At 44.4% G+C, this 15,656-nt stretch overlaps 1 protein-coding gene across 1 annotated transcript in view; it reads right to left on the reverse strand.

Annotated features, from left to right (window-relative positions):
- Positions 1 to 2,454: 2,454 nt before the first annotated feature.
- ARSA (arylsulfatase A) overlaps positions 2,455 to 15,656 on the reverse strand; it is an 87,921-nt gene continuing 74,719 nt past the window's right edge. The window contains 2 exon segments of the mRNA XM_069765492.1: positions 2,455 to 2,867; positions 10,071 to 10,173. Of these exon segments, the coding sequence (XP_069621593.1) occupies positions 2,569 to 2,867; positions 10,071 to 10,173 (402 nt within the window). The 3' untranslated portion in view covers positions 2,455 to 2,568.

Here is a 15,656-nt window from a genome sequence, read left to right on the forward strand (position 1 = left end):
GGGCGCACTCATTCCACTGAGTAAGCACCGACCATTTCCAAAATTTCTGACAATCTATTTCTGCTTCATCTTGCCCCTGAGAGAGAGCCAATAAAGCTTATTCAGCCTGAATCTCTAGGTTAGGTTCCCCATAGAGCAAACCCAATGCCAGAAAAAACGCATCCACATTGAGCAACGCAGGATCCCCTGGTGCCAATGCAAATGCCCAATTCTGAGGGTCACCCCGCAGGAAAGATATAACAATCTTGACTTGCTGAGCAGGGTCTCCAGAAGAGCGAGATTTCAAAGAAAGAAACAACTTGCAATTGTTCCTAAAATTCAGAAAACTAGATCTATCTCCAGAAAAAAACTCTGGGATAGGAATTCTAGGTTCAGACATAGGAGCATGTACAACAAAATCTTGTATATTTTGAACCTTAGCAGCAAGATTATTCAGGCTGGAAGCCAAACTCTGGACGTCCATGATAAACAGCTGAGGTCAGAGCCATTCAAGGATTAAGAGGAGGTAAGACGCAGCCAGGCTGCAATTAAGGCTATGCAGCAAACTCTGAGGGGAAAAAAAAAAAAAAAAAAAAAAAACTTCCTCAGACTACTTTTCCTCCTACTTCAGCCAATACGATTACCACTTTTTGGCCGGCTATACTGTCATGATCCCAATGGCAGGGGATCACAAAAGGACAAGCACAAAAAACAAAACAAGCTCTAGGGTGATGGAAACTGAGCTGACCGCGATCCTGAACCTCAACACACAACTAGCTGTAGCCGGGGAACGTGCCTACGATGATTCTAGACGTCTCGCGCCAGCCGAAGAACTAACTTTCCCTATTAGAAGAAACACAGACCTCTCTTGCCTCCAGAGAAACACCCCACAGAAATAGCAGCCCCCCACATGTAATATCGGTGAAATGAGAGGAAAGCACATACGTAGTTATGAAAACAGATTCAGCAAAATGAGGCCCGCTAAAGCTAGATAGCAGAGGATACAAAAGTGAACTGCGCGGTCAGCGAAAAACCCTACAAAAAAACCATCCTGAAATTACTTGAACTCATATTCCAACTCATGGAACATGAGGAGTAATATCAGCCCACTAGAGCAACCAGCAAAAAGGAATCACATATCTGCAAGCTGGACTAAGACAAAAATTAAGCAAAACGTGGAACAGGAAAATCAAAAACTTAGCTTGTCCTGAAGAATACAGAAGCGGGAAGCAGAGGTAACAAGACACACTGATTACATTGATAGCCGGCGAGGAAATGACAAGAAAGCCAGGTTAAATAGGAAACTCCCATATCCTGATAGAACAGGTGGACACCAGAGACCGCAGAGAACACAAGTCACCCAGTACCATCTGTAACCACCAGAGGGAGCCCAAAAACAGAATCCACAACACTTATCTACAACATTAAAAAATGCTGTAGATAAGCCCTGAAAGGCGATGGCTGCATTTTATAGCGGCCAAAACAGGTGACAGGTTCGCTTTAAATCTTTCAATCTCACAAATGCAAGATGATCTTGACTATGTGTTAACGAGCACGATGGCTTTCAGCTCCTAGGTGTAGCAATATTTACTGAGAAATAAATTAATAAACATGTTAACAGAAATACTTCATTAGCATTGCTTAGAGGAGATACTTATTCCCCTACAGTATATTCAGGTCAATGGGAAATTACAGTGTCAGTAGATTTTACAATGCAAACTGCATACATTATACAATAGATTTCTTAGAACTCAAGAGGTTTGCCAACTTATTTTGATAGTTCATGTTAGAATGGCTCGATAATCCTTTTGGAAACTTTTTGTGCAAGCTCTGCCCTAGTCTGATTGACAGCTCCTCAGTGTCCCTCCTCCCTGCTGTCGATAAAATCTCACTATTCAGTACAAGCTGCAGCTGTCGTCAGGCTGGATCGAGTACATACAGACTCATGAGCTCACTCACACTTTAGCCAGATTATTTAACCATTTCAATATGGATTTTCAAAGTAAGTAATCCAGCCTCATCAGTTCTAAAAGATCTATTCAATACATGCAGTTTGTATTTTGAAATCTTGTCAGATAAACTTTAAAGTTAATGAGGTTCCAAACACAGACATATTAGTAGTCAAAGTGAGGAGGGTCTATTCTTAATGCAATAAGAAGGTCCCATCTCCTATTTCCTCTGCAGACATTGCCATTCATATGCAATCACGCTATACTGAAATGAATGGGCAACCTGCCACTGCTCCCTGATTATAAAGGCGGAGTTCACAAATTCGCGGTTAGGCTTCAATCACACATGCAGTTTTTTTTCTTTCTTTTTTTACACACTTTTTGAAAACCATGTGTGGACCATAAAGGAGGCAATGTGAAAAAGGAAAGACTTCAATTCCTTCTACATCCACACCACACCTTGGAAAACAAACTGCTCAGAACTGCATGTGTGAACACAGCACAAGAAAGAATAAAAGAGAACGACTTGCATGCTTATCCATCAACTTCTTACAAATACAGGCTTTTCAAGAAATCTGGATTTCAAACCGACACATGACCTGAAGCACATTCAGAAAATAAGCGGAGGTTCACTTCAGAATTAGCAGCGGCAACAGCTTGGCTTTGGAGTGCATTCTGGGTTGCAGCATGGCCTCAATGCAGGGTCTGTGCCTTTGTTAATCTCACTTTTGGCATAAGTCATACTTTTCAGAAATCTATCTCGCTCCTTTAGTATTTCATTGACAATTGGTTCTAGCTCTTCAGGGATAACTGGGTTCAGTAAGTTGTAGTTTTCGGCAGGATCTGTCTCCAGGTCAAACAGCAGAGGAGGGTTATGTTCCTTCAGCAAAGCAGTGACGTGGCAGTCAGGATCTGGAGTTGTCTCACTGTGAAATGCTCCTGTGGATAGAGAGAAACATGAAAAGTCTTAAAAGATAAATTTGGGGAATAAAACATAGATATGAGAGTAGTGGCCCATTTAGAAAAGTCTGTGGTCATCTATTGGCTTGTGTAAACAGATCGGTGAATTCAGGAGCACATCATCTGCTTACATCGAACAATGTGCTGCAGAGAACCATGATTTTGAGTCTTTGAGGTGGGCATTAGAATATCAGAATAACATTATACCCAGGGATTAATTATTTTTACTGCTTATAACCATGGATACCCTATGGTCTGCATAGGAGCTCAAGACACAAAACTCAAGGAGACTATTTGCAAAGTTACCGTACCTCATTTAAGGTGTTCAAAAATACAAAAATAGGTAATTCAAGTCAATTTAACGTGAGCAAGTATTCATAAAAACATCACATATGGCTACATGACATTTATTCATGGTGGACATTAGATAGTTTGCATAAAAACATAGACTCTTTATCTTATGTGAGTTTCAGTCATTCTTATGTTTTGTTATGCTGGAGGCCATCACATCAGCCCCCCTTCTCTTTTTACTGAAATGATACAGATGCTGTACATAGTGGATGCTTTCCTGAAACGGAAAGTACTTGCAAGCAGCATAATACAAAGAATAGCATGTTTACCCAGAATCCTTTGCAGTAGGCGGAGCTATGCAAATCATCTCTTTCCACCCCAGTCTAATCCACAGCGCTTGGAACCGCCAAGCGTGCAATGCTGCGGATTAGCTTCTAAATTTACACAGCCAACCAATTCCTACCTGTGGACACGTGTTTCGGGCTTTAGGCCCTCGTCAGCACAGGGCTGGAATTGGTTGGCTGTATGGAGTGGGGCTCGGTGTATTTCCTTTAAGTAGAGGGCTTTTCGGTCTCTTTCGTCCCGCTACATTTAGCCCAACTTGGGTCTCTCCCTAAGGTGGCTAGCATGTGTGTAACAGATGCTGTACAAATTCCATGTATTCTGCCAGCTCTACGCTCTCAGCCTTGTAAATGGAATAATGTAAAGGACGTGTTCACTTAAGAACGAAAACTTTTCTGATGTACCTTTTGTGTGTTGTAATATTTTATGCATTTGTTGACTATATATTAGTTCCATGTCACATGAAGCATCCTATAATTCTTAGAAAATAAATGCATATTATACAGGGTGGACCATGTGTATGGATACACCTAAATAAAACAGGAATGGTTGGTGATATCAACTTCCTGTTTGTGGCACATTAGTGTATGGGAGAGGGAAAACGTTTCAAAATGGGTGGTGACCATGGTGGACATTTTGAAGTCGGCCATTTTGGGTCCAACTTTATTTTTTCCAATGGGAAGAGGGTCATGTGACATCAAATTTACTGAGAATTTCACAAGAAAAACAATGGCGTACTTGGTTTTAACATAAGTTTATTCTTTCATGAGTTATTTACAAGTTTCTCTTTGTTTACAGCCATTGACATGTCGCAGAGGTTAAAACGTGAGGAGCGGATAGAAATTGTGTTGATGTCTGGTGAACGCAGTACCCGGGTCAATGCAGCAGATTTCAGTGCAAGACACCCTACGCAAGAAATCTGTCACCATTCCCATGCTATTTAGGTGTATCTATTGTAGGGATTTCACTCACTCAGGTGCGACGGCTGACACTCAGGAGGCATGTTCCTTTAAAAGTTCACAGGGTTTATTACTTCATAAACCACATGGCAAAAATAACAGAAAACAAATAGCCTTTTGCTCAGGAAAAGAAAAACAAGTGTCCAGTCCATCAGGCTCAGTCCTGGAGCCTTAACACACTCTGGAGGCTAGCACCTCCACACACATCCACTGTGTTAAGCATTAGGCTTTCTTTTATATGTCTAACCACACCCAGAACCTATCACATGACCAGACATGTGGTTGTGACATCACCACAGGTCCTGAAACACATATAGGTAGCTATGGTTACATCACAGCGGCAAGCCATCTATGTGACACATATCTCCCGTCGATTAGACACCCTTTAGCCACGCTACATACCTCCCCCTCTGCCTAATGCCATGGGGCTTGGCACTTTCGCCCACTAGACAAGGGATTCTTGACAGGGCATCAGCATTACCGTGCAGCTTTCCGGCCCTATGTTCCACATGGAAACAGAAGTCCTGCAGGGCTAAGAACCAACAGGTGACCCTAGCATTTCTACCCTTTGTTTCCCTCATCCACCTAAGTGGGGCATGGTCGGATATCAGTCTAAATTTACATCCCAGCAGATAGTACCGTAATGTGTCCACCGCCCACTTTATGGCCAAGCACTCCTTCTCTATGACTGAGTAGTTTTTTTCAGATGAGGACAGCTTCCTACTCAGATAGAGAACAGGATGCTCCTCCCCGTGTAGTTGTTGGGAAAGGACTGCTCCTACCCCAACATCTGAGGCATCTGTCTGAAGGATAAACTCTTTCTTGAAGTTTGGGGCCATCAGAACGGGTTGCTTACACAGAGCCTCTTTCATCTCTTGGAAGGCTATCTCTGTTTCTTCAGACCATTTAACCATTACTGATTTTGTCCCTTTTAGCAGATCACACAGAGGCGCAGCCATCGTGGCGAAGTTTGGGATGAACCTCCTGTAATATCCCACGATTCCCAGGAAGGCTTTAACTTGCTTTTTGGAAACTGGTTTTGGCCATGTTTGAATTGCCTCAACTTTACTGATTTGGGGTTTTATTTCTCCATGACCTACTATATATCCAAGGTACTTAGCTTCTTCTTTACCCAAGGCACACTTCTTCGGGTTTATTGTAAACCCCGCCTCTCTTATAGCATCAAACACCGCTTGGACCATTTCCAGATGACTCTCCCAGTCCGGGCTAAAGATGACGATATCATCCAGGTACGCAGCAGCGTATGCCTTGTGGGGTGCAAGGATTCTATCCATAGCCCTTTGGAAGGTGGCCGGAGCTCCCTGTAGGCCAAATGGCATCCGGACATACTGGAAGCATCCATCTGGTGTAGAAAACGCTGTCTTCTCCTTGGCTTCCTGTGCCATGGGGATCTGCCAATACCCCTTCGTCAAATCCAAGGTGGTTATGTACCTGGCGGGCCCAAGCCTTTCAATGAGCTCATCAACACGGGGCATGGGATATGCGTCGAACTTGGAGACCTCATTCAACTTTCTATAGTCGTTGCAAAATCTCCACTCCCCATCAGGTTTTGGGACCAGGACAATTGGGCTCGACCAACCGCTCTTGGATTCCTCAATGACTCCAAGCTTCAACATACGCTCCACTTCCTTGGAGACTACTTCTCGACGGGCCTCAGGAATTCTATAGGGCTTCACGTTCACGCGCACATGTGGCTCTGTCAGGACCTCATGCTCTATGACCTTCGTGTACCCAGGCAACTCAGAAAACAGGTCCCTGTTTTTCTGGAGTAACTCCCGACACTGCTGTTTCTAGGTCTTCGATAGCGTCTCCGCTATAGTAACCGCTCCAACCTCACCTTCTGGGTTGCTTAACAACGATGGAGTTACTGTCGGCTCTCTATCTTGCCACGGCTTGATGAGGTTGACATGGTATACTTGGAATGGTTTCCGTCTTCCTGGTTGGTGAATTTTATAATTTACTTCACCAAGTTTCTCGACAACCTCATACGGCCCTTGCCATTTGGCCAAGAACTTGCTTTCCACCGTCGGAACTAACACAAGAACTCGGTCTCCCGGATTGAACTGCCTCACTCTTGCAGACCGGTTGTAGACTCTGGCCTGAGCTTCTTGTGCCTGGAGGAGGTGTTCTTTCACGATAGGCATCCCCTTTGCAATCCTCTGCTGCATCAGGGCCACATGCTCAATGACGCTTCTGTGGGGCGTGACTTCGGCTTCCCAGGTTTCCTTGGCTATATCCAGGAGTCCTCGCGGATGTCGGCCATATAGAAGCTCAAACGGTGAGAACCCTGTGCAGGCCTGTGGAACTTCACGAATGGAAAACATCAGATAGGGTAAGAGACAATCCCAGTCTCTACCGTCTTTCTCTATAGCTTTTCTCAGCATGCTCTTCAGTGTCTTGTTAAATCTCTCAACAAGGCCATCTGACTGGGGATGGTACACCGAGGTCCTCAACTGGGAGATTTTCAGGGCTTTGCATAATTCCCTCATCACCTTGCTCATGAAAGGTGTCCCCTGGTCAGTCAGGATCTCCTTCGGCAGACCTGTCCGGGAAAAGACATGGACCAACTCGCGAGCTATACTCTTTGAGGAAGAATTTCTCAAGGGAATTGCCTCAGGATAGCGTGTGGCATAGTCCAGGATGACTAATATATACTGATGGCCCCGGGCTGATTTAATGAAGGGACCGACCAAGTCCATGGCAATTCTCTCGAATGGCACCTCAATAATGGGCAGTGGCACAAGGGGGTTCCACAAATGAGGAGTGAGAGCAGTTAGCTGACATGTAGGGCAGGACCTGCAATAGTTCACTATTTCCCGGTGATACCCAGGCCAATAGAACCTCTGCACAACCCGTTCCTGCGTTTTTTCCACCCCTAGGTGTCCACCCAAGATGTGTGAATGGGCCATGTCCAACACCTTATGTCTATATGGACCCGGCACTACCAACTGCTCTACCAACTCCTCCCTTATTTTCGTGACCCGGTACAACAACTCCCCACTCATTAAAAAATGGGGAAATCTTGTGTCCGCCCCCGGCTCCTGTACCACCCCGTCAATAACTGTGACATTATTAAAGGCTTCCCTCAGAGTGGGGTCCCTATGTTGGGCAGTCCCAAAATTTTCACCGGTCACCTCTAACTCCAGAATGTCAGATGAAGGGGACACTTCCTCCTCATCCCCAACCAGAACACAAAAAGGAAACCTGTCTGACTCTGGGTGTGGCGATACCTTTTTAGGGTTCATTGGTTCCCTACTCTTGCTAGCGACCTCAGAACCCTTACCCCATAAATCCCAAAACAAACAGAAATCTCGACCAATAATTATAGGGTGCAACAAGTCCCGAACGACGCCAACTTCATGGGACTCAGTGCCACACGCCGTTTCAATATCCACCCTGGCCATAGGGTAGTCCTTGGCATCACCATGTATGCACCGCACGCCAGCCTTCTTTCCCGGGAGCAGGTGGGGAGGGAAAGTGGCCGTCACCAGGGTCACTAAGCTCCCCGAGTCTAACAGCGCTGTTACTGCTCGACCGTTCACCTTTACAGAACACGCTTGAGGCCCCTCGTTGGGCGGAGAGTTTACACTGCAGGCTGGATATGCATAGTATGAACTACGGCGTCCCATGCTGCAGTCCATCTGCTCAGTGGTCTGGGAACAACGGGCAGCTATATGTCCTGGCCCGTGGCACCTCCAGCAAAAAATATCACCCGTAGGGACCTTGGGCACCACCTCCCCCGCCCTTTGTGACCTTGGACGCCCCACCCCTTTTTGGGACTCAGCACCTTTCTGGGATCCCCAGTACATCATGGGCTGCCTCCCAAAGGAGCCTTCCATCCCTTGGTATCTCTCGACCAGTCCGATCAGTTCGTCGGCATTCTGGGGATCACCCTGGGCAACCCAAGTCTGTATGGACCTCGGGAGGGAATGCACAAACCGATCCATCATCACCCGTTCTACCATCTGTGCAGGCGTAGAGGACTCTGGCTGCAGCCATTTCTGGACCAGTTGCAACAGTTCAAACATTTGGGAGCGAGGTGGATTGTACCGATGATAGGCCCAGCAGTGAACTCGCTGTGCCCTAACAGTCAGTGTCACCCCCAAACATGCGATAACCTCGGATTTCAATTTGTGATATTCCTTGGCATCCTGCAAGGTCAAATCATAGTACGCCTTCTGAGGTTCCCCCGTCAGGTAAGGCGCTAATACCTCTGCCCACTGCTCTGGCGGAAGTTTTTCCCTCTCAGCGACCCTCTCAAACACCGTCAGGAAGGCCTCAACATCATCCCCGGGAGTCATTTTCTGCAATGCGCGTCTTACCGTCTTCCGGACGTGGGTGTCATCAGCCAGACCTGGGGTTGGGGCGCTCGTCTTGCCCTGGATGGCGGTTGCCAGAAGCTGCATCTGCTGCCGTTGCTCCTGCTGGTTCTGTTGCATCTGCTGCCGTTGCTCCTGCTGGCTCTGTTGTATATGCTGCATCAACAGCCTGTTGGTCTCTTGCTGCTGTGACTGCAACAGCCTTTTGGTCTCTTGCTGCTGTGACTGCAACTGGACCAAGTGTTTCAGCAGTTCCTCCATTTTTCCCGGCAATGCTTGCTGGCTTACAACAGACTTGACCCAGGACATCCAATAATAGACTTATGTCTTCGCTGGGAACGCTGCCCGCACGTCTACCACCAATTGTAGGGATTTCACTCACTCAGGTGCGACGGCTGACACTCAGGAGGCATGTTCCTTTAAAAGTTCACAGGGTTTATTACTTCATAAACCACATGGCAAAAATAACAGAAAACAAATAGCCTTTTGCTCAGGAAAAGAAAACAAGTGTCCAGTCCATCAGGCTCAGTCCTGGAGCCTTAACACACTCTGGAGGCTAGCACCTCCACATACATCCACAGTGTTAAGCATTAGTCTTTCTTTTATATGTCTAACCACACCCAGAACCTATCACATGACCAGACATGTGGTTGTGACATCACCACAGGTCCTGAAACACATATAGGTAGCTATGGTTACATCACAGCGGCAAGCCATCTATGTGACACATATCTCCCGTCGATTAGACACCCTTTAGCCACGCTACACCATATAAATGGCCCACCCAAAAAAGTTTGCCTCATCACTGAATATAATGTTCTGTGTAAACTCAGGGTCCTGTTCCAATTTTTGTTTTACCCATTCTGCAAATTCAGCGCGCCGAACTGGCACCAGTCGAACATTCCTTTGGCGGATATTAGCTACTCACTAATGGCACCCTTACAAAATCCAGCTGCTGCAGCACCTCAAGGAGGATGAGCCAGATCGGCGCGCTGAACTTGCAGAATGGGCAAAACATGTCTACATTCTGTAGACAGCCCCTGTATAACGATGCATTGGGATTGGGAATTCCCCAATTTCTTAAATTGCTCTCTCCTGTAAATAGTGTAACGGTGCTAGAGAAGTAATACAAAAACATCATTTACTAAAATAAGGAAATTAAAAAGAAGAAAGCTGTAAAGATTGAGGTTCTCAGTTCAGAAACTGAATAACTACTGGGTAGTGTACAGATAAAGAAAGGATGGATTTACCTTGTGTATAGAAGTGAGCCTTGTATTTTCCCATCCTCAGGGCGTGGATCCCTCTTCTAGGATCAATAGATGAAGGATAATAATAAAAAGTGTTTCTTGGACTCTGCCATGAGATAAACACAATTAGATTTTACGTCTGTAAACTTTGAAAAGAATAAAATAAAATCAAGCAACAATGATCAAAAGGTATCGTTAACCCCTTCATGACATGGCGATTTTCCTTTTTTGTTTTTTTCCTCCCTTTCTTCCAAGACATATAACTTTTTTTATTTTTCCATCAATATAGCTGGATGAGGGATTTTTTTGTGGGACAAGTTGTAATTTTGAAGTACATCATTCATTCTACCACATAGTATTCTAGAAAATGGAAAAACATTCCAAGTGCGTTCAAATTGAAAATAAAAGCAATTCCACAATTTTTTTTTTTTTTTTCCATGTTCACTATAATGGTAAAACTGACCAGGCAATATGATTCTCCTGGTCAGTTCGAATACACCGATACCAAACATGCATTTTTTTATTATTTAAGTGGTGAAATAAAATTTTGAAAAAATTGCTTGTGTCGCCATTTTTCGAGACCCCTAACGTTTTAATTTTTTGGGATATGGGGCTCTGTGAGGGCTTATTTTTGGGCCATTTTTTGCTGATTTTTTTACCTCTTGGTGCATTTTATTGCAATGTTGCGGAAGCCAAAAAACTTTAATTCTGGAATTTTGATTTTTTCTTTTTCACTACGCCATTTACAGATTGGAAAGCATCACCAAACCAGGGATTCAAGCTTGAGGAGGATAATTTGCATATTCCAGGTGCCTTCTGGGAAAAGCGAAGAGTCTCCCTCAGCAAGAAGATCGTTGGGTACAGCCGGGACCAGCTGCTTGGAAAGCATCACCAAACCGCGCGCCTTACGGCGCGCAAATTTTTGCCTGTAGGACATTATTGCAAGAAAGCTTAGCTGAGTAGATTACACAAGAAGGAAAACACACAGCAAGTCAGCAGGATCTAGGAGCAACATGGCAGATGTGACAACCTACATGGTGAGCTGCAGCATGTGCTACATGTTCACAGATCGACCAGAAGAAGAATCCAATTTCACCTGTCAGAAGTGTAGACTAGTGGCCCTTTTAGAAGAAAAGGTACGGGGTCTGGAAGAAAGAATAGCAACTTGAAACTCATCAAAGAGAATGAAGGCTTCCTAGACAGAACAGAAGCATCTCTACTGGTCACAGAAGGGGAAAAAAGTGTCAGAGAACCTCCAAAAGCAGATGAGTGGAAGCATGTGACCAAAAGAAGCAAGAAGACCATGGAGAAATAACCAACCACACAACTGAAGAACCGATATCAAATCTTTGTTGAGGATGAAGATGGCACACCTAAGGATGAAGCAATACCAGCAAGCAAAAAAGAAAAGGGCACACAGCAACAAGTGACAGCAAAAAGTACAACCAAGAAGCAACGAAGAGTGGTGGTGGTGGGAGACTCACTACTGAGAGGCACAGAAGCAGCCATCTGCAGACCGGACATAACCGCAAGAGAAGTATGCTGCCTTCCAGGTGCAATGATCAAGGATGTGACCGATAGGATACCAAAGCTCTTCAGCTCCAAGGACGTCCACTGTTGTGAATTCTGTGGCTGAGTTCATTTCTGTGGTCACAAGTGGTATTGCAGTCTCTGGGCTTCCTCCCTCAGGTGTTTTGGTGAGCTCGTTGGCTGCCTTGCTATTTAGCTCCACCTGAGTCTGTCTTCCTTGCTCCTTGTCAATGTTCCAGTGTTGGATCTGAGCTACTGCATCTTTCCTTGGGCCTGCTGCTCTGCTAGATAAGTGCTTCTAGTTTGTTTTCTGTTTTTTCTGTCCAGCTTGCTATTAACTTTTGCTGGAAGCTCTGAGAAGCAAAGGGGTGCACCGCCGTGCTGTTAGTTCGGCACGGTGGGTCTTTTTGCCCCTTTGCGTGGTTTTCGTTTTAGGGTTTTTTGTAGACTGCATAGTTCTCTTTGCTATCCTCGCTCTGTCTAGAATATCGGGCCTCACTTTGCTGAATCTATTTCATTCCTACGTTTGTCTTTTCATCTTGCTAACAGTCATTATATGTGGGGGGCTGCCTATTCCTTTGGGGTATTTCTCTGAGGTAAGTCAGGCTTGTATTTCTATCTTCAGGCTAGTCAGCTCCTCAGGCAGTGCAGAGTTGCATAGGTAGTTGTTAGGCGCAATCCACTGCTGCTTATAGTTGTGTGAGGATAGATCAGGTACTGCAGTCTACAGAGATTCCACGTCTCAGAGCTCGTCCTATTGTTTTTGGTTATTGCCAGATCTCTGTATGTGCGCTGATTACTGCACGCTGTGTTGCCTGATTGCCAGCCATAACAGTCCACCCATTTCTTCTGATACATGTTGGCACCAATGACACGGCAAGGAAGGACCTACCGACAATCTGCAAGGACTTTGAAGAGTTGGGGAAGAAAGTAAAGGAACTGGATGCACAGGTTGTTTTTTCTTCTATCCTTCCAGTAGACGGGCATGGCACCAGGAGATGGAACAGGATCCTTGATGCGAACAACTGGCTAAGACGATGGTGCAGACAACAAGGATTCGGATTCCTGGACCACGGTGTGAATTACTTGTACGATGGACTCCTCGCCAGAGACGGACTACACCTCAACAAACCTGGGAAACACACATTTGCCAGAAGACTCGCTACACTCATCAGGAGGGCGTTAAACTAGAAGAAGAGGGGACGGGAAGAAAAACATTAGACTGGAACAAAGAAGACCCAGGAAAACATACTCAGAAGGGAGGTAAGAACATTTCTAAAACAATCCACAGCGAGGAGATTGGAACAAAACAAAATCCTCTAAATTGCATGCTCGCAAACGCCAGAAGCCTGACAAACAAGATGGAAGAACTAGAAGCAGAAATATCTACAGGTAACTTTGACATAGTGGGAATAACCGAGACATGGTTAGATGAAAGCTATGACTGGGCAGTTAACTTACAGGGTTACAGTCTGTTTAGAAAGGATCGTAAAAATCGGAGAGGAGGAGGGGTTTGTCTCTATGTAAAGTCTTGTCTAAAGTCCACTTTAAGGAAGGATATTAGCGAAGGGAATGAGGATGTCGAGTCCATATGGGTCAAAATTCATGGAGGGAAAAATGGTAACAAAATTCTCATTGGGGTCTGTTACAAACCCCCAAATATAACAGAAATCATGGAAAGTCTAGTTCTAAAGCAGATAGATGAAGCTGCAACCCATAATGAGGTCCTGGTTATGGGGGACTTTAACTACCCGGATATTAACTGGGAAACAGAAACCTGTGAAACCCAAAAAGGCAACAGGTTTCTGCTAATAACCAAGAAAAATTATCTTTCACAATTGGTGCAGAATCCAACCAGAGGAGCAGCACTTTTAGACCTAATACTATCTAATAGACCTGACAGAATAACAAATCTGCAGGTGGTCGGGCATCTAGGAAATAGCGACCACAATATTGTACAGTTTCACCTGTCTTTCACTAGGGGGACTTGTCAGGGAGTCACAAAAACACTGAACTTTAGGAAGGCAAAGTTTGACCAGCTTAGAGATGCCCTTAATCTGGTAGACTGGGACAATATCCTCAGAAATAAGAATACAGATAATAAATGGAAAATGTTTAAGAACATCCTAAATAGGCACTGTACGCAGTTTATACCTTGTGGGAATAAAAGGACTAGAAATAGGAAAAACCCAATGTGGCTAAACAAAGAAGTAAGACAGGCAATTAACAGTAAAAAGAAAGCATTTGCACTACTAAAGCAGGATGGCACCATTGAAGCTCTAAAAAACTATAGGGAGAAAAATACTTTATCTAAAAAACTAATTAAAGCTGCCAAAAAGGAAACAGAGAAGCGCATTGCTAAGGAGAGTAAAACTAATCCCAAACTGTTCTTCAACTATATCAATAGTAAAAGAATAAAAACTGAAAATGTAGGCCCCTTAAAAAATAGTGAGGAAAGAATGGTTGTAGATGACGAGGAAAAAGCTAACATATTAAACACCTTCTTCTCCACGGTATTCACGGTGGAAAATGAAATGCTAGGTGAAATCCCAAGAAACAATGAAAACCCTATATTAAGGGTCACCAATCTAACCCAAGAAGAGGTGCGAAAACCGGCTAAATAATATTAAAATAGATAAATCTCCGGGTCCGGATGGCATACACCCACGAGTACTAAGAGAACTAAGTAATGTAATAGATAAACCATTATTTCTTATTTTTAGGGACTCTATAGAGACGGGGTCTGTTCCGCAGGACTGGCGCATAGCAAATGTGGTGCCAATATTCAAAAAGGGCTCTAAAAGTGAACCTGGAAATTATAGGCCAGTAAGTCTAACCTCTATTGTTGGAAAAATATTTGAAGGGTTTCTGAGGGATGTTATTCTGGATTATCTCAATGAGAATAACTGTTTAACTCCATATCAGCATGGGTTTATGAGAAATCGCTCCTGTCAAACCAATCTAATCAGTTTTTATGAAGAGGTGAGCTATAGGCTGGACCACGGTGAATCATTGGACGTGGTATATCTCGATTTTTCCAAAGCGTTTGATACCGTGCTGCACAAGAGGTTGGTACACAAAGTGAGAATGCTGGGTCTGGGGGAAAATGTGTGTAAATGGGTTAGTAACTGGCTTAGTGATAGAAAGCAGAGGGTGGTTATAAATAGTATAGTCTCTAACTGGGTCGCTGTCACCAATGGGGTACCGCAGGGGTCGGTATTGGGACCTGTTCTCTTCAACATATTCATTAATGATCTGGTAGAAGGTTTACACAGTAAAATATCGATATTTGCAGATGATACAAAACTATGTAAAGCAGTTAATACAAGAGAAGATAGTATTCTGCTACAGATGGATCTGGATAAGTTGGAAACTTGGGCTGAAAGGTGGCAGATGAGGTTTAACAATGATAAATGTAAGGTTATACACATGGGAAGAAGGAATCAATATCACCATTACACACTGAACGGGAAACCACTGGGTAAATCTGACAGGGAGAAGGACTTGGGGATCCTAGTTAATGATAAACTTACCTGGAGCAGCCAGTGCCAGGCAGCAGCTGCCAAGGCAAACAGGATCATGGGGTGCATTAAAAGAGGTCTGGATACACATGATGAGAGCATTATACTGCCTCTGTACAAATCCCTAGTTAGACCGCACATGGAGTACTGTGTCCAGTTTTGGGCACCGGTGCTCAGAAAGGATATAATGGAACTAGAGAGAGTACAAAGGAGGGCAACAAAATTAATAAAGGGGATGGGAGAACTACAATACCCAGATAGATTAGCGAAATTAGGATTATTTAGTCTAGAAAAAAGACGACTGAGGGGCGATCTAATAACCATGTATAAGTATATAAGGGGACAATACAAATATCTCGCTGAGGATCTGTTTATACCAAGGAAGGTGACGGGCACAAGGGGGCATTCTTTGCGTCTGGAGGAGAGAAGGTTTTTCCACCAACATAGAAGAGGATTCTTTACTGTTAGGGCAGTGAGAATCTGGAATTGCTTGCCTGAGGAGGTGGTGATGGCGAACTCAGTCGAGGGGTTCAAGAGA

This window comes from Ranitomeya imitator, chromosome 4 (assembly GCF_032444005.1).
Source record: "Ranitomeya imitator isolate aRanImi1 chromosome 4, aRanImi1.pri, whole genome shotgun sequence".
In the NCBI taxonomy this organism is placed as follows: domain Eukaryota; kingdom Metazoa; phylum Chordata; class Amphibia; order Anura; family Dendrobatidae; genus Ranitomeya; species Ranitomeya imitator.